This window comes from Lonchura striata, chromosome 11, assembly GCF_050655825.1.
Source record: "Lonchura striata isolate lonStrDom1 chromosome 11, ASM5065582v1, whole genome shotgun sequence".
NCBI classification, from domain to species: Eukaryota; Metazoa; Chordata; class Aves; order Passeriformes; family Estrildidae; genus Lonchura; species Lonchura striata.
This window is the reverse complement of record NC_140713.1, coordinates 7,188,051-7,214,534: the sequence shown is the minus strand read 5'-3', so window position 1 is coordinate 7,214,534 and position 26,484 is coordinate 7,188,051. Positions and strand designations below refer to the sequence as shown.

The 26,484-nt window shown below is 52.2% G+C and overlaps 1 protein-coding gene across 6 annotated transcripts in view; it reads right to left on the bottom strand.

Annotated features, from left to right (window-relative positions):
- LOC110479561 (axonemal central pair apparatus protein HYDIN) overlaps window positions 1–25,709 on the bottom strand; it is a 33,283-nt gene extending 7,574 nt beyond the window's left edge. For 2 of the 6 annotated variants that reach the window (XM_085589449.1, XM_085589450.1), the window contains exons 1-24: window positions 22,082–22,506; window positions 21,814–21,948; window positions 21,414–21,613; window positions 19,513–19,637; window positions 18,731–18,932; window positions 18,121–18,196; window positions 17,665–17,764; window positions 17,050–17,168; window positions 15,796–16,019; window positions 14,883–14,950; window positions 13,863–14,098; window positions 13,069–13,169; window positions 12,550–12,685; window positions 11,824–11,988; window positions 9,461–9,613; window positions 7,373–7,608; window positions 6,766–7,021; window positions 5,657–5,797; window positions 5,346–5,489; window positions 4,545–4,858; window positions 4,204–4,363; window positions 2,994–3,092; window positions 2,122–2,331; window positions 775–912 (exon numbers count right to left, since the gene is read on the bottom strand). In XM_085589449.1, the coding sequence (XP_085445575.1) occupies window positions 775–912; window positions 2,122–2,331; window positions 2,994–3,092; window positions 4,204–4,363; window positions 4,545–4,858; window positions 5,346–5,489; window positions 5,657–5,797; window positions 6,766–7,021; window positions 7,373–7,608; window positions 9,461–9,613; window positions 11,824–11,988; window positions 12,550–12,685; window positions 13,069–13,169; window positions 13,863–14,098; window positions 14,883–14,950; window positions 15,796–16,019; window positions 17,050–17,168; window positions 17,665–17,764; window positions 18,121–18,196; window positions 18,731–18,932; window positions 19,513–19,637; window positions 21,414–21,613; window positions 21,814–21,948; window positions 22,082–22,354 (4,011 nt within the window). In that variant the 5' untranslated portion in view covers window positions 22,355–22,506. The other 4 variants (XM_085589451.1, XM_085589453.1, XM_085589452.1 and 1 more) reach the window with 4 other exon arrangements.
- Between the last annotated feature and the right edge of the window lie 775 nt (window positions 25,710–26,484).

Genomic DNA, 26,484 nt, shown 5'->3' with positions numbered 1-26,484 from the left:
GTGTCTTTGTGTCCCTGCCCCTCCTGGAATAAACACCTTTGCAAACACACAGCAGAGCGCTCCCTGTCCCTGTCCCTGCCCTGGGCACAGCCCAGCCGTGCCGCAGAGCAGCTGTGCCCCCAGCCCAGCCCGGCTCCAGCAGCTGTCGGGGGGCAGCCGCTCTCGCCCTCGGTGTCGGGAGCCAGCCGGGCTGAAGAAACCCGGCACCGCAGCCCCCTTCCCATTCCCGAGAGCGCCAAAGGCACAATACTGCCAGAGCTCCAAGACAGCCAGCAGGACTGAGAAGCTGGGATGGTGGCATGCTGACACCTCTTCTCTGTGCTCTTGCAGCCCTGCTCCTCCATGCTCCCCTCACCGCCCCACAAAGCTCCTGCAGAGAAGCAAAGCTGGAAGAGGGCACAGACACCCTGCATCTTCTGGCAAAGCAGCTTCAAGCCCAAGCAAGGAAGGTGCAAATGCTTCTTGGTGCTGGCAGCAGGGAGGCAGGGACAAGGAAGAAAGTGATCCTCAGAAGAGCTAGCACCCAACTCCACTATCAGCACAGCCAGAGAGCTGAGCACTTGTGCCTCTGGCATGGGCTACCTGCCAGCCAAGGCCATGGGGGAATCTATTATATGAGCACTTGCTTGGCCTCTGCCCCAGCAGCAACTGCTTACTGCCCTGTCTCTCAGGGCTGGGACTGGGGCTTCCCCCCCACTTTTTTCCCTCTTTTTTCCTTTAACCCTCTCCTGGGCCACCTGACATAGGGCAGAGACGATGACTTGTGCTACTCACTGTGTAGGGCATGACCACAGGCACACCAGGCAGAGGCTTTGCTGCAGTGCCAGCGCCAGAGTTTGGCACCGCGTAGGCGAATTCAAGTACCCCGGTGTTCCGCAGGGTGACCTCTGCTTTGAGGACTTTGTCAAACACCTGGAGAGAGGACAGAGGAGTGGGAAGTTACAGACACAGGCCTGATGCTGGCAGTCGCCTTCCTCTTTCTTGGCCTTGAAAACACACGGCCACAATGCAACCCCACAAGTACAGAGAAGGGGTAAAAGCATGTAAGGGCCAGTAATAAATGAACCAGGGGACCAGGTCCTCTGGACTCTGAGGGGTCCCCAACAGCCAGGAGAAACAGAGGAGGTGGCACTGAGGTGTGTGAGATGAACCCAAAAGGTTATGAAGTGAAAGAATGAAAGCCACTGCTTCTACGTGTTGCTGTTTGTGTTGTTTCGATTTCTTTAGGTTGGTTTGTTGGTGTTGCTCTGAGCTGGCAGAGGGACGGGGTTGAAGACCTCACCAAAAGGAAGTAGGAGGAGAGGGAGGGGACAGAAAGTTGGTGTTGGAGAGGCTGGAAGTTCCCCAGTACCCATCCAAAGGGAAAGGGAACAGGGAGCACCCTGGCCGAGGAGAAAGGGGACAGAAAGATTGCCATTTTGTTGCAGGGTGTGCTTGCTCAGCTCTCGGGGAGGGAGACGCACACCCGGCTCAGCTGAATTGTTCCTAATGAACAGTTTTCTTTTGCTTCTACAACTTTGTCCCCATTGAATTGTATCTAAATTTCGTGCATTTCCAAGGGAGGCATTCCAGAAGAAAAGGCAAATATTGGCAAGAAACATATAGGTGACAAGAGAGACACACAGGACAACACAGGCAGTGCCAGCAACTGGAAGAATCTGTGGACTTTGAACTGAAAAGGAGTAAAGTGGGGATTATTCTGGGACATTGTTTTCAGCTAATGAAGTGACTGAAAGCTCAACTTCCTCCCTGGATGATTTGGTGCATCAAGCAAGAGCATTAGACAAGAGCATCCCTATGGGGCCCAAGCCTTAGGAGCAGGTCAGGGGAGGGATATCTCAGGGACATGTCCCTCCAGACATCTTCACTGGGACCCTTGTGTTCCCCAGGAGGCAGTGTTAGGTGCCTTGAAGAGCATGGTGTCCTGTCCCTCGGCCAGGGGGAAAGGGAGGGGAGGGGTGGAGATGGCCATTATAAACCAGCTTGGATGCTGGACATATCTCTCCAGGGTTGTATCCTAAGCCCCAGAGCCAGCAAAGGAGCCGAGAAGGGGAGAGAGCCTGGCATGGAGGTGGCCGTGATGCCAAGACAAGCAGCTGGGCCAGGGGAAGCCTGTGGTACCTGCAGCCCCCAGTCAATCTCCTCCACGTCCAGTTGGAAGCTGGGGCATGAAGCCTGCCCAGTCACCACCACCTCGTAGGTGGGGCCTCCCTCCACGTGGCACAGAGCCCTGACACGGGCGATGATGTTGGCGTGGCCGAAGAAGGTGAAGGTGACCAGCTCGCTCTCTCCTGGCTCCAGCTCACCCCACACCGGCAGCACATCAAAAACCTGGAGGAGGGGAGGAGAGATTAAGATGTTGAGAGTGGAAATGGATGCAGAAGAGCAGCTGTGTCTTGGAATAAAGTGGAGTCATAGCTGGAGGGGCCTATTCCCCAGACACAGCCAGAATCATCCTAATCTCATCCTGTGTCCATGCCACTGACCAGTGGAGGGACCATGGGGAAAATCTTCTCCCAAAATCACTTATCCATGAGGATACACTACATTGAAGTCAACTGGAATGTCTCCCGGCAGCAAGGAGCTCTCTCTGCTGCAGAACTTGTCTCTGGAAACATTCCTCACTGCCTTCAGAAAAACAGGAGGCTTGGAGGTGGGATCCCTTGGAGCAGGGGGCTCATCTGACTTCTGAGGCTTCTTCCCCTCTCTCTGATTTACGTGCCATTCTCTCAAGCTGCTACAGCAAAGTTCCTCCAAAAATGTCCTGTCAACCACCCGATGAGGTACATGGGAGCAATGCCCTCCACAGGTGCTGCATCGGGAGCATCCTGGGGCAGCCCTACAAAACGTCCCACGTGGCCTCTCCAGTGACCACTTGCTTCAGCAGAGCTTTGTGCTGGGCTTGGGGAGATGTGAGGCCCCTCCAGTGGCAGTGGGGCTACAGAACCGCTTCCCACATTGGAAACATGGACGTGAGACAAATTCCCACTTACCTCCTGCATTCCCACCTTGGGGTGCTCCATCTTGGAGAACTGACTCAATCCCCTCATCCTCCCCAGCCTCCGAGACTCCCCAGCAGGGGATGACAGCACCTGGAAAACAAGCACCACGGGCTGCAGTGAGCAGCTGGCTGGTCTGAGCACGATCACTCTGCTGCAGGCTCCACCACCTCAGCACACCAGGAGCAGCTGAAAAGGGACCTGGGCACAAATCAAGTGTGAAAATGTCCAGGCCATCAGATGAGTGTGGCTCCAGGCCCACCCCCACATGAGACCTGGCCTCCATCTGCACTTCCTACATCAAACTCGTGTGAGGGAACTGGGAGCCCCCAGCACTCAGGCAGGGAGGGCTGCAACTACACAATCTCTGAAAGTCCCTTCCAATCCAAACCATTCCAGGATTCCAGGATGGCCACTTGAATTTCCCTGGTTTACTTGAGCATACACGGCAACAACCAGGAAATAAAGATGATTTTATGCTTCTATCTGAAAACATTCAGCCACCCTGTCTGTTGCATCTATAGGGCTTTGTTTCTCCTGATTCAGAAAACCTGTGCAGTGTTGAAACAACTGCTGTTTGTGTGGGAGCAGGTACAACCCTTCTCCTTAATGCCAACACTGGGCCTTTGAGAAACTCTTCTGCTTCCTTACATCTTTTCTTTTATTGCCTTATGAGCAGCCTCTGTTCCCCCAATGCAGAACAAGGGGTCACTTCCCACTCCAAAGTAATGCTCACCAGGCAAGTTGGCAGATCAAAGGCCTTTTTCCTTGTTTGGAGGAAGAGACATTGACTTTGTAAAGCCTTGCTTTAGAAAAGACAGCTCTGCAATACCAGCTTTTGGGTGAAGGCAGAGATGTGAGCGCTCTAGCAGGGCTGGGAAGGGGGTACATGGAGATCAGGACTCTTCATGGACTGACACACATAGGAAGCTGGAAGCCTTCTCATCATGGTGCAGATGAAGACCTCATTTTACATTGTAAAGGAAATAAGCCAAAAATCCCAAACTCAGCATAGGTCTGGAGGACCTGAGCCAGCTTCTCTGAGCAAAACTTTCCTATTTCTCCCTCTCCAGACACTCCACATCCAGCTGCCACTCTCAGGGCACAGCACAGAAGGGCAGCAAAAGGGACGTTGGCACGACTATGACTTTTTGGTGGGAAGTTGAGGAGGCAATACAAGTGGTAGGTGCACAAGAAAATCCACCTCTGCTTCCAGGGAATCCTCTGCATCTGCTGGCTGCTGGGCAGAATCCTGCATCCTTTCCGGGGTTTCGGTTGGCTCCTCCACACTTTTGGGCCTGGAGTATCTCCTTGGAAACACTGCCTTCTTCTTGGGTTTGAATGTAGGTGGTGAAGGGATGAACCTGGAAAACAACATACCTATGGTTGTGGAGCTGTAGTGGGAGAGAGAGGTGCCTGCAAGAGCAGCTCCTCACTGCGGCGCGGCCCCTGGCTGGGTGCTGTGTGCTGAGCTCAGGAACAGCCACTCCAAAACCAGGCTGGAGCAGGTCCACGCCCGGAGCAGCACAGGGATGATGCACGTACCTTATGGTGTTCACCTGGCGGTCTGTCAGGAATGACCAGTGGTACTGGACGGGAATTGGGCTGCAGTTGGTCATTTCCATAAAGAGCGCTTGCTCTGTGTCATTTATGATGCAGCCAAAGTCCACGGCCTCGGCCTGGAGATGGAGGTTCGGGAAGTGGACTTCTCCCCGAACAGTGATCTGCTCCTCACGAGGATGCTCCAAGAAGCGAATCCTGAGAACCTTCTCTGCCACCCAGCTATTCCGATTGTTCTCCTGAGCTGGGTTAAACTGGATGCAGAGATGAAGTTCCTCCCCTACATCCAGTCTCATGGGCTGCAAGGACATGAGCAGTAATTAATCACCCGTGGGATGACGTCCCAAGCTCTGACAGCAGGAAACAGTAAACGTTCCAAGTGTGACCCCAGCCTGGGTTTCTCAGTTCACCCTCATTTCTTTACAGTGAGGATCTGTCTGCAGCCACCATGCTCTGCTCTGAGATTCCCTCGGGCTCACGTTTCTGTGCTCAGCAGCAATACAAGGGGATAGCTGCTGGAGAGCTGGCATGCTTTCCAGGAGACCTCTTTACTGCATGGCTTGCCTCCATCTGCTTGCCTGCTCCCCTCTCCTCATGTTTTAGAGCCAGCATGGATGTTACCAATTCAGGTAAGATTTTGATTTCTTCAGCAGCTCTCCTGCTGCAGCTCAGGCCAATCCACTGCTGACACTACCGAATAAACCTCAGCTCGAGCACCTCCCAGCAGAAGCGCACCACCACATCCCTCCTCCTCCAAGCCCACGGAAGAAGCCCACAGAGGCTCACCTTGGGATCTGCAGGGAGGGGCTGCTGGTCCGCACTGCAGATCAGGAATGGCTGCTCCAAGTCCAGCACAATGCTGAATGGCAGGGAGCAGGTGTTTTTTAAAGACAAAGGCTGGTACTGCAGCGTCAGGACATCACTGGGTTTCTACAGAAACAGGAGTCAAGGGAAAACAACCTCAAGTGGCCATAGACCTCCTTCCCCTTCCCATGCATTGCACATTTTTCAACCCCAGAAGTGCATCTATTTCTATTTCCTTCCTCCCAGTTGAAGAGTTACACCCTTAAATGCCAGGATGCAATCCAGAGACTTACCTTTTCCACACAGAAAGCGATTGCTGTGGAAGACATTTGCAGAGCAGGGCAAATGAACTCGCAGGTGACATCCACTTCTGCGATCTGTTCCTTTTCCTCCTTCCGCACCAGATTGTGACACAGCAGCTGCTCCTTCACCTCCTGCATGCACGATTCACTTGTCACCCAGTGCATGCTGGCAGGCCCAACAGGCCACACTGGCTTGACACCCACCCATGGGCCATATTCCTGTCACTTATTATTAGAGACTGTCATCAGTCTCCACTCTCCTCAAAAGGTCTCCTTTTCTTTCTGTGCTGCCACCTATTTAGTCTAAATATCTGTGCCCAGGGCTCCTGGAGCCAGAGAATGCATACCAGACATAGCTGGCAGCTTCTCTGCAGAGTTTCATTTCCCCTGGAAAGAAAGGTCCAGCTAGGAGAACACTCTCAGACTGCTAAAATCTCCCTCTCTGAGTTGCTCTCCAGGGGTGCTGCAAAACCTGGCTGCCCCTGGGACACCAGGGCTGGCTGAGAGACTGGGGCAAGCAGTAAGAGAAAAGTTGACCAAAGTAAATTTGTCAATTCTAATGATCCCTGGGAACAGTTTCCTGCCCGGATGGACATCGCACTGATCATTACAGCTGTGTTTGTACACTGTGTTTTCCTCCTCCAGCTAGACCTGCCCTCTGCCCATGTTTGTCTTCAGAGGAAAAGCAATGCTGCTCCCAGACACTGCTGCCATTCACAGGGCTTTTGTTTTACTCCCTGCTTCCCTCGGAAAAACCACTTGAGAGTAGTTTCATTTGCTTCCTGCCTGGCCTTCTAGTCTAAGTTCTTTCCCCTGCTCTTGCTTTCTGCCTCAGCACATGACGCCAGTAACCCCTGCCTGCCAAAGGAGCAATACTTCCTTCAGCTTGTATTTTGGATCAGCAAGTTGGGTTTATGGTAGCTAGGGAAACAGAAAAGAGCCATAGGAACTGATGGTGGCCAGCAAGGAAAGCAACTGGCCTTAAAACAGTTTCTGGAAGTCACTTGCTCCTTTTCCCAGGCAAATGTCAAGGGGCTGCAGAAGAAGCTGCAGTGGAAGGGATCGGATAGGGAAAGCTCAGCTCATGTCAGGGGCCTCACCTGGACTGTGCTGGAGCAGCCTTCCAGCACCATCTCCACAGTCTGGCCTGGCCTCAGGTCCACCTGCAGCGGCCGGACCTTAAACACGGGGCTGCCAGGTCTGGGGATCTGGGAAGCACCTTTCCTTTTGCTGCCACCGCGGGCAGGGGCACGAGTCCTGCGCCGGAAGGTGTGGAAACTTTCTGTTCTCCAGCGGAGCCGATACATGCGTCGTCCTGTGTTTGTCACTTTGAAATGGAAATGGCAGGGAGTGAAGCTAGAAGAGAAGCGCAGATGGAAAATGTCATGGGAGCTGTTATTTCCCTGGCATCACTCAGATTCAGCTTCACCATGATGGCATTCCCTGACTGCACACTCTGCAATCAAACCTCTGCCCAAAAGGTTGCCCAGGCTCAAAGCTTCAGCCCTGCCAGGTCTTCCAGCTTTTCCATTTCTGTGGCTTGCCAGGATATCTAGCAACTCTCAGATGACACATTTCTGAAGGAATTCCTGTGCCTTCACGCAAACAGAGCTAGGACTTTGAGTACTGAAGAAGATCTGAAGAACTATGGAAAAATTGTTCTTTGATGAACGAACAGGAGAAATGGAAGTTTCTAGAGTCTCCTACCTGAAGTGGGACTTGAAATCGACCACCGGAGGGAGATTGTCAAAGCGAATTGGGATGCCAGTGCCCACAGCCTGGAGAGAGATGACGGTCGTGTTGCTGTTCTCAATGGACACCTCCACCTCCCCCTGGAATTTCAGTGTGTCTTTCAGGTGTGCGATGACATGCACGGGCAGCTCAGCATTAGGGGGGACCACTCCTTCACTGGGCTCAACCCTCCAGCAGGAGCGTTTCCCAGCCTGTAAGACAAGCCAAACACAAACTTAGATGGAAGCCGTGGACCCCGCTCTGCTGTGAGGTGCAGGAAATAGGAAGGCTAAGGAGATGAGTGTAAAAACCACAAACATTTAATTTCCCTAAATGTAAGCTATGGTATCCAGCACAGCAGCTCCCCAAGAACTTATACAACCTGTATTTTACCTTCCTTCAACAGACTCAGATCATTAGCCCCGTTTTGCTCAACCCAAGGGATGCTCCTCCTCAGGGGAAGGTCACTCCCCCTGCCAGCTCTCTTTGGAGTGCCTGCCAAGGGAAGCTATTTCCTCTCCACTGGCTCCCCAACAGTGGAGCTGGGTCTGCACGAAGGCTCAAGGCCGGAGGAAGGCAGGACTGCTCAAATCCCAGCCTAGCAGCCACACAGCTGGAGGACACTGCTGACAGCCTGAAGAATAACTACAAAGCCAGCTGAGCAAAACCTCAAAGTCTCCTTTCCCAAGGGGCCATCAGCGCTTCTCAACATCCCCTTAAGGCCTGAGGCCCTCGCTTCCCACTGATCATCAGCTGTAGACAGCTGCCCCAGTGCCCTCTGCTTTGGAAAAGACACCTCTACATGGTTAGAGCAGAGCAGGAAAGCAGGAAGCAGAACAAAACCTGCAAGACATGCCCTCTGGGCATGGCATGGCCTTCCTGAGCGGTCTGGTCCTCTGCTTTCTCACAGACCTCCCTTTACAGATGGGGCAAGAGAGCTGCAGGTGTCCCGGGGAGGGAGGAAAGGCCTTGCACCAGCACTGCTGTACAGACACAGCTCTGCAGGTCTGGCCTTGGTAGGAGCACGTGAAACCCATCCTTTACACACCACGACCACCCAGCCAAGGTGCATTGATCCCTGCAGAGGCTGGAAGCAGAATTCCATTGTGGAGTCAGGATTGCCCTGGCAATCCTCCATTTTGGGGTAACATTTATCCCCTAAACAGCTGGAAAAGCAGGAAGAGGAAAATTCACCCCGCTCCTCCTCAGCCCAGGAGGCTGAGCCTGAACTCTCACACAACACCTGGTGCTTTATCCACAAATACAAACAAGTCCACAGTGTCAGGCTTGGTTTTAACCAGCTCCAGAAGTTGAACCCACCCAAGACAGAGAAGATCAACTCTCCTTTCAAAGCTTTTTTCAAGCCTCTCCCAGATGCCCCATCCAGCAGGGAGCACATCCCACTCAGCCCTAAGCCACGCACCCTTCCCGGCTGCTCCTCCTGCCAGAGGAGAAGCTGCAGCTCCAGCCCTGTGACTTGTCCCCCTGTGTGACCTCCACGAATGAAACAACCTTCCTCTGCAGGTGGTCTCCAGAGATATTCTGCAATGCTACGGAGACCACAGGCTCTGGGGCTGCACAACCCTCACAGGTGCTTTTGTTTGCAACAGCCCTACTGGTTTGACCCACAGGAGTGCTGAAAGTTGCCTTGGCACGAGCACTTGGAGGGCAGATCTCACCGCCTGCTTTCTGCCATTAACACAAGTTTGGCACAAAGCAAATGCAGATGGAATGGGGGGTGCATGGGGAAATCCATGCCCTCTCAGGAGCAAAGAGCCACAGGCTTCTCTTGAGCTCAGAGCTCCAAAAACATGACTTGCACAGCTGAGTATCTTCCACAAGAGAGAACTTGCAAACAGGATCCAGACCCATTTCTGCTCCAGCCTCTCTGCAAACTCTTTCACAGAGGTGTGCCTGAGATCCTGGCTCCACTTGCTTGCACTCGGATGGAATATCTTGCTTCCACTCACACAGAACATTAAAGAAACATTGCATACAAAAAACAAGTCAAGGGCTGCTAGTAGCCAGCACTCTTCCCTGGAAAACAGCCTCACAGACACTTACCATCTTTGCCTGGAAGCTTGCAGGAAGGTCACACTGATTGGCGAGGCAGACAGTTTTGGAACGATCTTTTAAGACTGGGATAGAGCCAAAGTTAATCTCCGTTGGATAGACATAGACAACGGGTCCCTGGCCAATGCACTCTAAATGGATTTCCTGTCCCAGGAAGAAGGTAGGAAAGTTTAAAAAAAGCATGCAACAAAGGCCGTTTTAAAAACATAGCCAGCTCTAAGAGCATTCCTAGCCTGGGGATAACGATGGCCATTTGAAGCTGTCAGTGATGCAGACTGAAACAGAAGGCCTGGAGCAAGTGTGGGGTCTGCAGTGATCCACCTGAAAGCCACAAGCTCCCGTTATCATCAGGGGACAAACAAGTGCTGTTTGCCATGCTTGCTTCTTCACACCTCCTCCACATTGCTATTTCCTCCACCTTCTGCCTGCTTTATTCACGGCTCCATCTTGGCCCAAACCACCTCCCTAACTTTTGCTGCTGCACAGCCATCCCTGAACACCAAGTTCTTTAAAATTCAAAAAGCTACACTGCTTGCTGAAACCAGCACAAGTCAGAAGCAAAGCAGGCTCTTCAGAGTAGAGATGAGGCAAGTTAGCTGCCTTCAGTTGGTGCTTATGTGTAATCTTCATATATATGAGTAGGGGGTATTAATCAGTAATTGCATCATAATTCAGGTAGTTTTTCCTTCAAAAAAGAAGTCTGAACTGACTTAAGAGTAGTCTGAAACTCAAAAGGATTCCTCTTGCAAAGCTGGCACAGATGGTGGGGACAACGAACATGGATCCCTTTGCCAAACTACCTGCTCCCACCGGTGGAAACCAGGACAGTTTCTTGAGTCTTGTTGGATTTCCCTGGTCCTAAATACCCCAACTCTTACACAGGACTCAAATGCATAAACCTCACAACACCAGTAAGATTCACTGGAGGGCTTGGAGTATGATTTGACTACAGAAGAAGCCAGCCTCCATCATGTCAAACCTTTAGTGAGGTCTGACTTGAGGGAATGGCATTGACAGCTGCCAGAATGACCTTCAGTCAGAAGGAGCAGCATCCAGAAATAATGCACATCCCTTTGGGACATACATGAGCGTGCAAAGAAGAGACAAAGCATGTAGCGTGGCTGGTACCTCCACAATAAGGAACTAAAGCCCTGCATGATGAAGGATCTTTTATCCCTCTGGGAGAAGGGAGGCCCAGGGGGCTGCAGCCTGGCTGATGCTGCCCAAGGCTCCCTGGAAGAAGAAGCTGGAGGGAGGAGCTCTGCCTCAGCAGCTGGCTTAGCTTCCAGGTGACAGTGGGGCAGAAGCAGCAGAGGCAGGGCAGAGCCCTTTGGAGATGAGCAGAATAGCAGCTGGAGGATGCCTGGCCCGGCTTCAGTTAGTGTGTGACAATGGGATAGATCCTCACTGAGGAAAAGGCTTATAAAACCACACAAACCCTTCAGCTGCAGTATTCTTCAAAGGGACAAGAACAGCCCTGCTCACCAGCGTTCCAGGCAATGCGACACACAGGAACGAGAATAAAAGCAACCTTGTCCTCAGTGGTATTGCTACATACACACAGCCACATCCTGCAGCCCTGCTGCCTTTGGTGGGGTGCTCCTGTCACAAACCAGACTATTTAGGGATGAAGAGCACCCCTGCCTGGCAGACTGGGCCTGTATTTTGTAGTCACTTTTGCTGTTATGATATGTGCCTCTTTTAGGAGTTCTTTTAGGATCTTCTTTAGAATCCTTAGAATCTTCTTTAGAATCTTCAGAGTCCTCTTTTAGGAGGCTTTAGTTCAGAAATTTCTTGCCTTATCCATTTCCAAACTTGCTGGAAAAAACAAGCAAAGTCTGTGCTCCAGATGCAAGTTGTGTGGACATTCCTATAGTTTTGGCTGGCCTTTGTTGAGGAGATATGATGGGTGGGATCTGAGGGACCTGGCTTTCAGAGAAGCCTCAGTCCAGCTCAGCACAAAACATTCCTTCAGTGTGGTCTGGTACACAGTGCTTGCTTTAGCAGGATTCAGGGATGTCCCTGTGTGATCCTGAACAGCTGTAATGAAGCAGCACTTGTGCTCATCTGATAACACGGCGCAGTGTGAGACCCAGGGGCTGCTCTGGGTTTCAGACTGGGGCTGTTATCCCATCTCCCACATTTGTAACCATATGCTGTGTCAGGCACTGAGGTTGCCACCTCTGAGGCTTCCACTCTTCCTCTTTTCTAGGCATAAGCTGCTGCTTGTGCCACCAGTCCCTTCTGTCCTTGTCCACAGCAGCCATAGATCACAAGTTCCTGGAAGAATCCCTGTGCAGCTTACACCCCACTGGGATGAGATGCTCAAGGCACACATCTCCCCTTGCTCTCACCAGTGGGGATCCTCCTCTCCCAAACACGGCGAGCTCGGCGGTGATGCTGCACTCTCCCACCAAGCGGGCCAGGAGTGCAATTAGGATCTCCTCCGAACTGTGAGCCTTGATAATCCCACTTGCCATAGAGTTGCAGTACCACGTAGCAGCCTCCAGACTTCTCTCCTGGAAGGGACAGAATCAAAAGCAACTTCAGAACTGAGGAAACTTTAATCTCCTTAACCTGTACCCACAAGAGCAACTCCCACACGCTTGGAAAAATTCTCAGGAGAAAGCAAAAAGGCAAAAAACAAGATGCAAGGTGTAGGATGTGATCTGCTTCCATTGGTTGTCCCATGTTGCCACCCCTTTGCGCCCACACCCTTTTTAGTTGAAGCCAGACCCCATTTTCTCTGGCACTTGTCCCTGGCTGGTTCCTGGAACAAAACCTCCTTGGGCTTCACACAAGTGTCCTCTCCTTGGTCCCTTCCCCTTGGCTCCTCGTAGCACCTCCGTGCGAGCGCTGCCCACGCCGCTGCCCACGCCGCCCCCGGGAGCCTCGGCACAGAGCCGGGGCGGCCGCTCCCGTGGCCCTCCCCGCCACAGCGGGGGATTGCCCGCCGGCGCTGCGGCACCAGCGCCGCACGGAAGGTGCTGCACAAACCGGCCAGCTCTGACCAAACCCTTTCATTCCCCAGTAACCCTCTCAGTAACAGCTGAGGGGACGAGATGGATGCAAGGCCAAACCTGAGGGAGAAGGCAGTAGCAGCCAGGAAAGTCGCTGTCATTCACAAGGGTCAGCTTCTTCACACGGGAGACCCCTAGAAAGCAGCGCCCGAAGGACACCACAGGGTCGAGCACTCGCAGTGTAGGAGCGACGCATCTGGGCAAAGAAATGATCCCAAGGGAATTAGAGAGACTGACAGCATGGAGGTAGCAAACCAATGCAGCAGGGTGCTCACAAGCCAGCACATGTTCACCACTTGCAGGAAGGAGGACAGCCAGCCCTTGGGAAGTTTGTTCCATTTCAAGCACCAAATCCCACGGCAATGATTAATTTATTCCTGCTCCCTTCAGAAAAAGGCCTAGGGCCATGCCTGGCTGTGAGCAGGGAGCATCTCACCATGGGCTGCTTTCTCAGCACTCTGCTCATGTCTAGATGGGGAGATCCAGCTCATGAAGCAACACTCCTCCTCTGGAGCTGCAGCCAGGCAGCGTGCTTGGATGCACGAGGAAGGACAAGCAGTGCAGGAGAAGTGTTGGTACCTGGCTGTGAGGGGCAGTGCAAACGCCGCCTTGCCAACATCATCCACGTCCAGCACCAGCTCCAGCTTGTACTCTCCAATGGTGTTGGAGCACAGGGTGACCTGGTACAAGAGAAAAGAAGTGTAGCAAGGATTTACTCACTCCCAAAATCTCATCACTCATGGCTGCTGTCCTCCAATTCTTCTTCCATGGTAGACAAAGGGAGGATTTTGCTCTAATTCTTCTGCTGGTCCATAAGTAGAGCACAGTCTTTGGGAGTAAAAAAAGCTCTCTGGCAAGATCAGATTTGCTAAAGGGAGTAATTTTTCACCTGACTACAATGACATAAATGCAGAAGAAGCCTGTTGTCTTGAATGGACTGAGTCCAGCTTTACAGCAGGAATACAGCAGTGAATACAATTCATCTGTACAGTGAATACAACTCATCTGCTGCCCAGGAGATGAGAAAGGAGACCAGGAAAAAAAAGAAAACTGCTTTCTACAATGGTATCTCTCTCTTTAATGCAACCTTGTTTTCATCCTTCCTCTGCCCACTTGCAATCAAAGAAATCGCTCTCAAAAAACACAGAATGGCTTCAGTACTTGACCATATGGTATGTGATCTCAGCTTGTGATTTTGGAAACAACACAGTGCTCCTTGAGGAACATCCCGAGGAAGCCAGCCAGCAGAGGCCTCTCCCCAGTGCAGATCTCTCACTCACACAGGGCTCCAAGTGCTCAAAGCTGGCACCAGAGCTAAAGCCCTCCCACACTCCAGGGAAACTTCAGCCCCACCCACTGGACTCTTCCCATACCTTGATATCCTGGGCTCCCAGGGCACGGATGCTCCCCCTGCAGGGGCTTATGGTAAATTCCCTTGGCCTTGTAGGACTTTGGGCTTCCTTCCTCCAAACCTGGCTACTGGGATGGAGTATGTTCACAGAGACATCAATGCTGGGCTCTCCCAAGCCATCCCCAGGAATGCGGAGGTTGAAGACCATGGGTATCAGGGAGGTGTTAGACAGACGACACTTCAAGGTGCGAGGAAAACCTAAGAAAATGACACAAATATCCACTTAGCCATCAATATTGCATGATTCCTGATGTGAATATCCTGGTGGGAGAAAACTGTGCTTGGATTTTGCTTCTTTGTTATCTGAACTACAGCTCATTGCAGTGGATCTATGGCTTGGCCGGCCAGCTCTGTGTGAAGGAGACATCTCCCACAGCCTGCTTACCAAGAGTCATTTAAACCCACATGACGAGGAAAAACCAAGTGCAGGCACAGCCCAGGGCTTCTCCATGTCCATCAGCAGAGATCACTGTCAGCTCCTGCAGTGACTCCAGCAGGGAGGCAAGAGAGGCACGAAAAGGACAAGTGGCACAAAACAGGCACGAGGGAGGCACAAAAAGGATGGCACAATCTCAAATGCCACTGAGGTGACCACGTGCAGACAACATTCAGCAGGGCAGTTAAAAGAAACAAAGATAAAACAGCTGCCCCCAGCTGAAGAAACCTTAGGAATAAAACCTGATTAATCAGGATGAATCTGCTCTTACAGAACCACATTCCTGCCTGGTGCCTTTCTTTATTGTGCCACTTATTCAAAGGGAGACAAGAAGTGGCCAAACAGTGATGCTGACTTTTTATTCCTTTGGTCCTGTTTGCTCTCACGATGGCAAAAGGGTACCTGAGGCACCAGCAGCCCTGGAAGTAACACCCTGAAGAGGCTGTGCTGGAGAAACACGAGTGATGAATGCTCTTATGTCCAAGTGCTCCATTTCAGCACCACACCAAGCTCTGACACTGTGCTGCGAGCCCAGGGCACACTCACCACAGGAGATGTCACCGAAGTGCAGGGCGGGCACATCAAAATGGAAAGTCGGTCCCATCACGGAGCCCCTGCGAGGACAAAGGCAGGGAGGCAGTGCCTCTGTTAAAGGGAATCACAAAGGCTTCTCGTGCCCTTAGGGAGGGGCTGGCTAATAGCTGCTGGCAGAGCCACCCTGGGTTTCAGATCAACCCAGCACCCTGCGCTCAGCACAGAACCCATGTGGACAGGAGGCAGCCAAAGTGGGCACAGCAGCTGACAGACTATCTGGGAAGGCCTTGGAGCTGAAGTGAGTTTTACTTCTCCTATCATCACATTTCTTCTTTTTTTCCCACCTCTAGCCTTTGCTGAGTGAGGATTTTATCCCTTGCCATGGGATGATGCCCCTGTCCTTGGCACAGTTCCCTGTCTCCCACATCAGCCCTTTCCTGGCTGTGGAAAGGAGCTACCAGGGCACTCTCTGCACAGGAGCTGAGAGCACGGCTTGTGCCCCACAGCATGGCTGTGAGAGGTGAGGTGAGGCTGCTGCTGCTGCCCATCTGGGATGGATTATTAACACAAGTTTTTACAAACACTGCTGCTGGTGCAGAATCACCCAGGCTGGCCCACCTCCAAAGCCCTGGGGGCCTTGCTGGCTGTTCAGGGGGACATCCCAGAGCAGCTACTGCCCAGAGCTGATCCATCCCGCTGCCTGCCACAGCCTAAGCAGCAGACACCCCTGCAGGGAGGAGTCACTCCATCTCCTGGCTACCCACACAGGGCAGCAGGCACGCCCACACTAAAGGATGTCAGAGCCAAGACTAAGACCTCAGGCAACACCTTTTTTCTCTGCTCCCCCACAAAATGAAGTAGATGGAAGGGGATTACCAAGACACAGCTACAGATGAGACCAGCAAGCTCCCAAAGCCCTCCTCACCTGATAGTCAAGGTCACAGGCTTAGGGGATTTATGCACGTAGAAGCAGAATTCTTCCTTAAACTGCCCCAGCATGGTGGGACAGAAGGAGATTTGGATGACCTGGAGCCCGTGCGGTGCCACGATGCCCTCCTGGGGCAGGAAGCTGAAAAAGGAGCCCATGGCTGTGCTTGGAGGGATGAGCCTGAAGGAAGCATCAATGGGCCCTTTGTTCAACAGGACCGCCTGGAGCAGTAGAAAAGCAAAGTGGAAATACATGAGGAATCTTCCTTTCTTACCCCAGTCTGAGTCACTTCCAAATTAAACCATTAACACCTGTAAAAGGCAGGAGATCCCCTGTGCTGCTGCATGGCAGAAGCCAAAAAATACAATTTTGTATGGCTTTGGGGTTTTCATGCAAAGCAGTGATAACTTCACATAACCAGAGTCACTCTGGGGTATTCCCACTGGCACTGACAGTCCACTCTGACCAGCAGCACAGAGGAGCTGCTCAGCATCACCAAGTTCAGTCACAGCTGGCCCTCAGAGCAGCACTGGGCATGGCAGCATTCCCAGTGACATCAGCACAGAGCTGCTGCTGCTGCTGCTGCTCCAAGTGTGCCCAGCCCCACCACGGGCAGGGCACCTTCAGCTTCCATTGCAGCCCAACCTGTTCACTGCAGGTGGGAAAAACCAGAAGCAAAGATGTAGAAAGTTCTTTGCTTCCTTCCCAGAAACACTTTGCTCTTTCTAGAGCCAGAGCTACACCATGGCTGAAGTGTGGTGAGGGACTGCTCAGCAAAGGAAAGCACTGCCAAGCACTTTGACCAGTGCTGAGCCAGGCAGGTGGATTCGTGACTCCCACCAAGAGGCAGGAGGGACATGACTGAAAACTGTTTGCAATGCACTTGAACTCAAATGCAGCCAGTTTGTTCCAGCTGCTTTTGGACAGCCTGAGCACAGAGGTGATTTGTGGCTGGGACTGGAACACGCAGCTTTTTGTCCCAGTGTTGCTTTCATGTGTCAGGCGGTTTTGCAGGAAGCCTTCCAGCTGACCTCCAAGGTAGACTGCCCAAAAGAAGGGATTGGGCTTTCACGAACAACAGACACACCTTTCTGACCCCATCCAAAAGATCGAGATTCCAAGAAACCCCCCCACATTTGACCAAGATCACAACTACCCAAGTTGCCAGGAATTGACAGGTCCACACTGCGGACCTGTGAATTCACTGCTACCCCAGGAGCCACCAGGATCCACCTCAAGGCTGCTGCTCACCTTATATCTGTGGGTTACTCTGATAGAAACCTCCCCAATGTTCAGTTCCTCAAAGTAGGAGTGGAGCCGGGGCCCGAGGCCTTCCCCTGTGAGGAACAGGGGCAGCCTGTTCTCACGGCCTGGGGAGAGATTTCTATTTCAATACAGTAATTCCTTCTGTAATCCTGCATTTTCCAGGCTGCCTCAGTGCTAGTCCCTGTCTCTGAGCTGCATGGGACCAGCTCCTGATGTCCCAGGAGAAGATCCAGACCCTTCTCTTTCCTCAGGAAATAAGGTACATCCACAGACTCCATCTATTCTTCCCCCCCCTCTATTGAGAGTGAAACTTTAGGAAATGCCAGAAATCTTCTGCTTTCTCCTTCTGGGTGCACCTCAGAGAGTGTTTTTCCCAAGGGAGGAGGAGCACACTAAATACAGGCAGCATTCAGAACAGCTGAGAGGGAAAAAATCAGAATAGAGGAGATGCCCTGGAAGCTGCAGGGACAGTGGGCATGTGCCAGCACTGCCCTGCTGCCCACGGACCCTTGGCAGCAATGACACAGGAGCCCAGTGATCTGGGGGAGTATTTGCACCTCGCCTTCCCTGCGCTGAGAGAGGCAGCGGAAGGCGCTGTACCTGAGATGTCGCAGTAAACCGCTCGCTCATAGGCACGGGCTTCCTGGGGCTTGAAGGACACGCTGATCTCAGCCCAAAAATTCGGCCTGATCTCGCCCTCCTAAAGCAGAAGGAGACAGCAAAACATTTCTCTTCAGACCTCACATTTCTTGGTTTCAACCACAGTCCTGTAAGGCATTCTTTAGAGCATCAGCGACAGGCAAGGAGTGAGTAACTCTCATCAATAACACTGAGAACAGAGTTTGGAAGCTTTAGTCAGGCTCCTGCTGCCTGCCAGGAGCCCACAGGGCAGAAACGCTTTTTGCAACCAGCTCTCTGACCTCTCCAGAATGCAGATTACTTCTCTCTTGGCACACCAAGTCAGCTGAGGCAGGGATCAGTCAAGTGACCTTATTCAGGGACGAGGAGGAAGAGGAGGAAGAGAAGCAGGAAGGCAGCTTCTCAGCCATCCCTTACCTTTGGCTCAAGGGAGAAAATGCCATCAGAGAGCACCATGGGATCTTCTCTGACCTCTGCCATCTCATTCTGGAGGCTGCGGGTGTGAAGAGCAAAGCGTTCTCAGTGAGTACTGTCCACTCCCTACTCCTTCAGAAAATCATACAACTTCTCCTTTTGCTGCTGATACTGCCTGTGATACTGCCTGCAGCCACAGGAAAGACAAACCCAGCAAGTTGTTTAACAAGCCATGGCTTTGCAGAGAGAAGTGGAAGTGCCACGAGCAGCTCCTCAGCAAAGGGCTGACCCTGAGCCATGGGGTCCCAAATGGATCAGAGGGTCACTTGTTGTTCAGTCCACACTTGCAGGCTCAGGAGAGGTTTCCAAAGGCAGCAGCCCTCAAGAGAACCTCCTGGCTCAAAGCCTCTGTCACAGCTGAGGAAGAATCCACCAGCAACCTCAGGCAGCTTTTCCTGACACACAGCTGCTTGGGGGAGGCAGGTGGAGATGGGATGCTTTACTTACCCTAAGCCATTCAAAAGCACCCTGCATCCTCCTGAAATCTCCTGAGGCTGTATGCTATTTTACCCTTGGGCAATGGATGTCACTGAAATGGATCTTTCAAACCTACCTCAGCTCCAGCTGATCCTCCTCTTGCCCACTGTCAACAGCCTTCCACTGGAAGCAGACTGTGATGTCACTCATATTGTGGATGCGCACAGCTGTGTGGTTTGACAGGCTGACGTACGTCTTCTCAAAGCTCACAGTGTACTGGTCCAGCCTGATGTGGGCATCCACAGCTCTTCCATGAAGGCTTGTGTGGGTGTCTTCACCTGGAACAAAGCAAAGGGCAGTCTTTGCTCAGCTCGCTGGTTGATGGAAGCACAAGGAACACAGCGAACCACAGGTAATAGAAAAAACTGTCACAGCTTTTAGCTGAGTGAGCAGCTCCATGGATCAGTACATTTATCACAAGCTGAGAGCTGCATCTGCACAGCAGGAGGATGTCCTGAACAGCCTGCCAGCATTTCACCCTCTAGAACAGACCCCTACCAAAGGCTCCCTCGTTTCCAGAGCTTTCAAACCTTCATTATTCCCAACCAACTCCTGGGATTCATCTGAGCTCAGACTTCAAGCTCATCATTCCTGTTGCAGGTGAGTAGCCGAGTGTTTCCCAGGCCAGATGTAAACAACAAATATCAGACATGCTCTCTAGAAATGGCATTTCTATGGATCTCTACAAAGATCAAGATGGCAAACTATATGACTACAAACGAGATGACTACTAAAGGAACACCATGAAAACTATCATCATCTCCCTCTTTAAACCCGTGGCCACAGCAGCCTTTCTGCTTAGAAAGGGCTCTGCTCTGAGGGATGCAGAGAGTGTCCTCGGCAGTGCCCAGCTCTCACCTGTGTCGTAGTGCACCACAAGGGATGCGGAACAGTCACCGGTCTTCAGTGGCTGAAATCCCACTGTCACCTGCACGGCGTCACCGACGGCCAGAGCTCCCGTGGCCGGAAGGACAGAGAAAGGGCTGCAACACAGAGACAGCAGGACTCTTGGGGACATCTGGGGATGTTATCCCTTCTGCAGTCCACTTCACTTCTGCTCACTTGTGCAAGCAAAGAGCAAAGCAGCCACAGTCAGCAGAAGACAGAACAGACGGGGTCAGAAACAGCCACTGACTCCAGTGTGAGGAGATCCAGCCCTCACAAGATCCTCTGGGATGAAATGACCTCATCTCCCCCATACTCTGCATCCAGCTCTGTGCAATGAGGCTCAAGGGTCATTTGCATCTTGCTTACTTTCATCAAGCATCAGCTCCCCTTACTGACAGAGCTGGGCAAAAGTTATGGCCATGAGGATATCAAGGACCAAGCTGGCAATTTTGTGACCAAGGCTCTCAAAGTTCAGCTCCACTTTTGGTAAATGCTGTGTGCAAGGAGGCTACAATCTACTTCAAGTCCTGTGGTAGAGTTATCTGCTCCAGCCAGACGTTCTTCTGTCCACTGCTGCCTTAACTGCCATGATTAAATTATTTGATTTGGGGAGAACTGATCTCATTAAAAGCTGCCCCCAACCCAAGGAAGACTGAAAAGTTATGGCTAATTGAATTGCCTCATCTGTTCACTAACACCTATTGCAGGAAGAAACCCAAATATCATCTCAACATATATGACTTTCAAGTGATGGTGTTACAGCTGACGTCAAACAGCATTGACTATTCTAATAAATCCAGTCTGTTAGGTTAAAGCAGCTCCATCTCTGTGCTGAAAAATACAGTCAGCAGATCACAAGCTCCATCTTTCCCTCTATCACTGCACCCAGGCTCTATTTAATCTACTTCAATATTTCATTCCTCAAGTTCAGAAACTCTTTAAAACCCTAGCAAGCAGGATCCAACATGCTCTGTAGTACCCATTAGAACATATGGCAAGCACATTGTAAAAGGATACCAGACTTTCTTGGGTATTTCTTTTGGTGGTGACAAAACAAGAGCTGGAAATCCCAGAGAAAACCTGTGCACACATTTACAAGTTCCTGCCTACATATTTGCAGAGTCAAAAGCAGCAGCCTGTTTGAACAGCATCCCAGCAGCCTGCTTCAATAGCTTTGGCAGGCTTTGGTGGAAGCTCCTCTCAGACCCCACGTTTCACAGCAGAAAAGTCAATTTGCCTTTTGACCTCTGTTTTGCCAGGGGAAAAAAAAAAATCAAAGCCACTCAGCTGCCTAAGCTTAGACAGCAGGTCTGTGCTGCATTCCTGACCTCAGCTCCTACAGCAAGACCTCCAGGATCACAGAACCCTCCACTCACCACCAGCCAACTGAACTGGTTTCCTTGCAGATACGGTGTCAAAAATGCATCACCCTCTCCAGTTCAGCCAACTGGAGAAACACTGATTGTCTTCTGAGACTGGCAGGACCAGCACAGGCTGTCTGCAGCACAGCTGACATGAGGCATCTCATGAGAGGAGCACTGGAAAGCCACGTGCCTGTGGCGTCCCAGAGAATGGGTCTATTTGGCTGACAGTGGTGAGTAAGCATTTCAGAAACTGCTTCTGCTCAGGAGGGTGCATGCCAGATACTAACATGTTCCAGTACCCTCCAGGAAATCTGGGACAGAGAAAGCTCAATGGCTTCATCCTGTTGAAAACATGAGAAGCAACAGCAAACCCCACACGTCCTGCCCATTTCCAGCCAGGCTGCAGAGCAGCAGCTGCCCTGCTCTCCTTCCTTTTGCTGCTCTTTCCCAGCTCTGTTATCACCCAAGGGTGAGATCCTTTGCCCAAGGATAGATGAGCTGCCTCACCTCTGGGTGCTCAGCTGGTAGTGAGCTGCCCGGTTACCCACATTGCGAACCAGCAGGGTTTTCTGGCTGCAGTACTTGACCGGGCACTTGGAGAAGTCCAGCTGGTCAGGGAAGTCCAGGATGGCTCGGGCACAAATGGCCCGAATTGGCACAATGAACCCTTCCCTTTCACTGGTGCAGAGGAGCTGGTGGAAGTAATCCTGCAGGAAAAGAAACTGTCTCAGCACAGGGCATTTATCCCCATGTTCAGCATGGACAAAGAGGATCTCCCAGTTCTAGATCCCGTGCAACTCCACGGAAACCAGCACAGCTCCTCAAAACCCAGGCCAGATGCCCTGAATCCAGCCTTGCAGGTTCATTTCCACTGAAGACAACAATCTTTTGGCACCTCCAGACTCACCTTGTTCTGCTCAGGGCTGAAGAGGATGCGGACAGTGACAGAGAGACCCGGTGGCACCTTGCGGTACACGCCACTGGGGCCCACCAGCTGGAAATAAGGTGAGCTCTCCAAGGTGACCTTCATCACGCGAGGAACCTGAAGGAGAGACATGGAATGATGCTTTTGCCACTTGCAGAGACAAGTGGGCATGCCCTGGTGCCATCCTTAACCACCCTTCTCCGCTCTCCTCTTCCAGCAAAGCCTTAAACCTCCATGTCCCTGAACTTACCTTGTCCCTGTTCCTCAGAACCACGGGCACTTCACAGACCTCACCAGGAGTGTAGTTCTGAAACACCACCTCTGGTGGGCAAAGCTGAAATGAGCTCTGCTGTGGGTCAGCTGCTGACAACTGCAAGGAGAGCCCAGAGAGAGCAGGGAGAGGTTCAGCTGCTGCGAGGAAGATTCTGCTCTGATCCCCAGTCAAGTACAGACTCTGGGTGAGTACATCTGCCCCACCCACACCGGACAAACAGTGGCGCTTCCACCTCTGCCCTGGGCTCATCAAAAGCTCCTGGAGCACACTCTGAGCAGGCTCATGCCAAGCTGCTCTTTTGGCATCCACCTCAATGATCACATCAAACAGCAAGGGCAGGGAAAGGCTACCTTGTGATGGGAGGTCTCACACTTGTCTTGAGGCTGGGCAATCAGAGGCAGACTCACCTTCTTAGCTCTGGCCAGCAGCTGCTTGGTGCTGAGAGACATCTCCTTCTGGAAGGCAGAGGGAGTCAGCTAAAAGGCAAAAAACCAGCAAGAGTCTCAGAAATTCCTTTGTCTATAGAGTTTTTTTCTTGCACTTACAAACGATGCATAATTTGTGATCACGAGGAACTAGGACAGTTCTGGAAGCCCTGGAAGTTTCCTGCTGAAATACTTAGCACCAATAGATTAATAATACAGAGGGCAATGCACATACTCCAACCACATGGCTGTGTCCCATTAGTCTCTGCATGATTTGCTGTGACATGTCTGGGGACTTCTGCTCTTTGGGCATTTGTTTCCTCACTGGAGTGAGGCAGTGACCTTTTCAGAGAGTGGGGACGAGCTCTCAGAACTCCCCTAACTCCGTCCCTGCACAACACTCAAAGCTCACAGCAAGGAGATCGCACTGCTGGGTGAGTCCAAGAGATGCAGAAAGCAAAGTTGTACCAAGAGTGAGGTGCACAGGAATGTGTCCAAGTTTTCATTCTCTCTGCTCATTAGCATTTGTTTTCTCTCTCTGGGCTCACAGGCCCCTCCACAGAAGAAAACAGAGGGATCTCCTTGACAGAGCCTCAGCAGTGGGGCATCTTCACTCCAGTGAGCTCCAGACACCAAGGGACCTCTGTGGCCCTGACTCCAGTGTTGCCTGCAGGGCTGGATCTGCGGCCACACAGGAGATGAGAGAGAACAGCTGGCCTGGAAGCTCTTCCAGCTGGGACCAGCCATGACTCTCAAGGCTTTGAGCATTGTTTGAGCTTCCCCCCCCCACATGCCCAGGTGCCCACGGGCAGGTTGCTCAGGGCAGCACAGGTGAGTGTCCAGCCTGACAGAAGGAATTGCTGTGACAAAGGGAAAGGGAAAGAAGCACTTGCTCAGGGCTTCAGCTGCACATTGGTTTCACTTGGCTCCAGTGGCACAGCCAGGCAGGATGCTGGACTGTCCCTGAAACATCACACAGCCTTCCCTGCTGCACCAGGACAGCATCCACCAAGAGCAGGAGCAGGGCACAAAGAGGTGGCGAGGGGGTCTGCAGCTTCACAGCGCTGCTGACAACAGGGGCAGGGAGAGGAGGGACACGAGGGGAGTTTCCAGCCTTAACACAGCCCCAGTGGCTACTCACAGTGTCAGGCTTCAGTCTTTCCCTGCGCAGAAGACGAGGTGCCGGTGTCTTTTTCGGGAATCCAGAAGCCATTTTGGAAGGAGGCTATCCCCGATGAGCAACAAAACTGGAAGGAGCAACAATGGAACTCTGAGAATCCAGAACCCAATTCATGGCACATTCAAGGGATATAGTGGTGCTAAAAATATTTGATATTATTTGAAAGTAGCTGAGTGCTCGTTTGGCATAAGTAGCTAGTATTGTTAGACCTCTAGCTGGACTTTATTTGAACGATATGGCTATGCTGTACAATTCAAAGATGGCTCATACTGAAACCTGGAGCTAAAAAGCTGGATATTAATGACAGTACAGACAAAGCCTATTGCTTAAATATCACTTAAAAATAGCTTGAGTGGACCTCCTCTTTCTTTAGGCTAAACAAGCCCTGCTCTCTCAGCTGCTCCTCACAGGACTTGTGAGAGACTGGAATGTTGTGGCTAATGGCTTAAATAGTGTGATAAAGGATTTTTTTGCCCATTGTGACAAAACTGAATAAGGAAGCCGAGACCTCCCAAGCCCACCCTGCCCTGAAAATGCCTCCTGACTGGAACTTGGGACTGTGAGTTAAGCTGCCTAAGGGAACTTGAGACAAGATAAAGGTGACACAACTCTCCTATTAGCTCAGGTGTGGGGAGAAGTGAACAAGGCTGAGGGAGAAAACTATATCTACAACACAGCCAAACCCAGCAGCTGTCCTGAAAATCAGTTCTGTCTGCCTTCAGGCTGGGGAAGTCATAGCCCCAAACTCATCTGCTGAGGCCAGGTTTGCACACAGACCTTCCATCAAGAGAGGGGAAGGAGGAAATTTTGGGTGTGCGGTGTCACCTCTGGTAAGGGGCAGTGGACACCCATCCTTCCTCACACAAACTGGCTCAGCTCTAAAACCCCCAGCCCCAGAAGGCCACATCCAGGGCACATTCCCACGAGGGGCAGCTCAGGGGGTGTCATAACTCATCAAAGACCTCCAAAGTGCCCCCAGACCATCCCTGAGGCCTCGCACCAGATGACTGCATGGCAAGCCACGTAACACAACAGACCTGAAAATCCACAACCCAATTCGTGGCAGACCCAAAGGATATACTGGTGCTCAGGATTTGATATTACTGAAAAGTAGCAAGAGACAGAGTCCAACTTGCCCAACCCAGGGAGGTACCTGGGCAGTCCCACCTTGCCCAAATCTGCATTAATCCACTGGAGTCTTACGTTTTGCTAGACTTCACCACAGAGAAAACCGGAAGAGGATTTAGTGGGATGGGATAAGATCCATGGAATGGTGATAATTTTCTACTAAATCTGTCTCTGTCACTCTCTTTCTTCCCCCCTTCCCAGGCCCTCCCTCCCGCCCCCACTCCTTTTTCTATTTCTTTCTCTCTCTTCCTCACATTTATTGTTACATAACATCCAGACTATCGACTTTGACATATGGTCTCATTTTGCACCTTAATTCAGGGGCATCTCCCTAATCATTTTAAGAACCAGATCATAACAACCCACCAAAACTTGAGCAGAACTCATTCACCTTTAAGCAGCTGAAGTAAATACTATAGGGGAAAATGGATAGACTAGTATATTTAGGAAATGTTCCATTTCTTCCGTGAGGAGAAAGCACCATCAGTAGACCATATCTTGTTCATCCCCTCAGTTGTAGATTCCACCGAACTGAAGACTGGCATTCTCCCATCCTGTATTTCCCTTTGGCATTCTCTTTTGGAGCATAGCTGTGACAAAACCAGAAAGCACAGCTTGAGGCAATCTTTACCTTCAACTGCAATTGAGGAGTCCCTCGCAGACACCAATATTCTGCAAGTTTAAGACTCGCTGGCACGGAGCGATGCTCCGCGAACGCTTCCCTCGGGGAATGGCCGAGCGCAGCCGCCTGAAGGCGCCGGGGCTGTGAACAACCAGCCCGGGGCGAGCTCTGGGCAGCTGAGGCCGCAGCGCCGTCACAGACGCTGCGGGCCCGTCCCGGTTACCCGGCAACCGCGGAACCGACTGCGGGGCCGAGCCGGGCCGGGCCGAGCCGGGCCGGGGCCGAGCCGGACCGGGCCGAGCCGGGGCAGAGCTTTGGGACCTGGGCCGAGCCGGGCCGAGCCGAGCCGGGCCGGGGCAGAGCCGGGCCGGGGCGATGGCGCCGGGCGGGCCTCGGTCCCGGCCCGGTCCCGCCCCGGCCCGGCTCGATCCCGCCCCGGCCCGACCCGGTCCCGCCCCGCTGCCCCCTCGAGCCGCCCTCCATCTGCCCCGGGCCCCGCTCGCTCCCCGCCTGTTCCAGCCCTGGTCGGGAGCGGTTCGCTGCCGGGCCCGGCACGGGACGGCCCCGGCGGCAGCGCTCGATGTCGCCGGAGCCTCGGCCCGGCTCCGGCCGCGGCTCCACAGCGGGAGCCCCCCGGGTCCCGCCGCTCGTGTGCAGCGCCAGCGGCACTCAGCCGGCTGCAGGTCCTGCGCTGGCGCTCCGCTTCTCGCTCCTCTTAGGGACACACAGCGAGCAAAGGCATTCCCTGCTGCCATGGCTCCTCACCTCATCTGCAGACAGGAATCAGTGCTCCAGAAGACCGACCTTATTACATCCTGCCCTTTGGCATTTTCTTTCACAATACAAATGTGCCAAAAAAAGGAAAAAAAACAGTATACATTATTTATCAACCTCCATCTTCAAATGAAATGCAAGACTGATTTGCAGCTGCATTCCAAGCACTGTAATAAAAACACACTAGAACCATAATTCTTGCAACTTTCCTGCTTACACTTGAGATTTTAATATTCTTTCCAAGTTCATC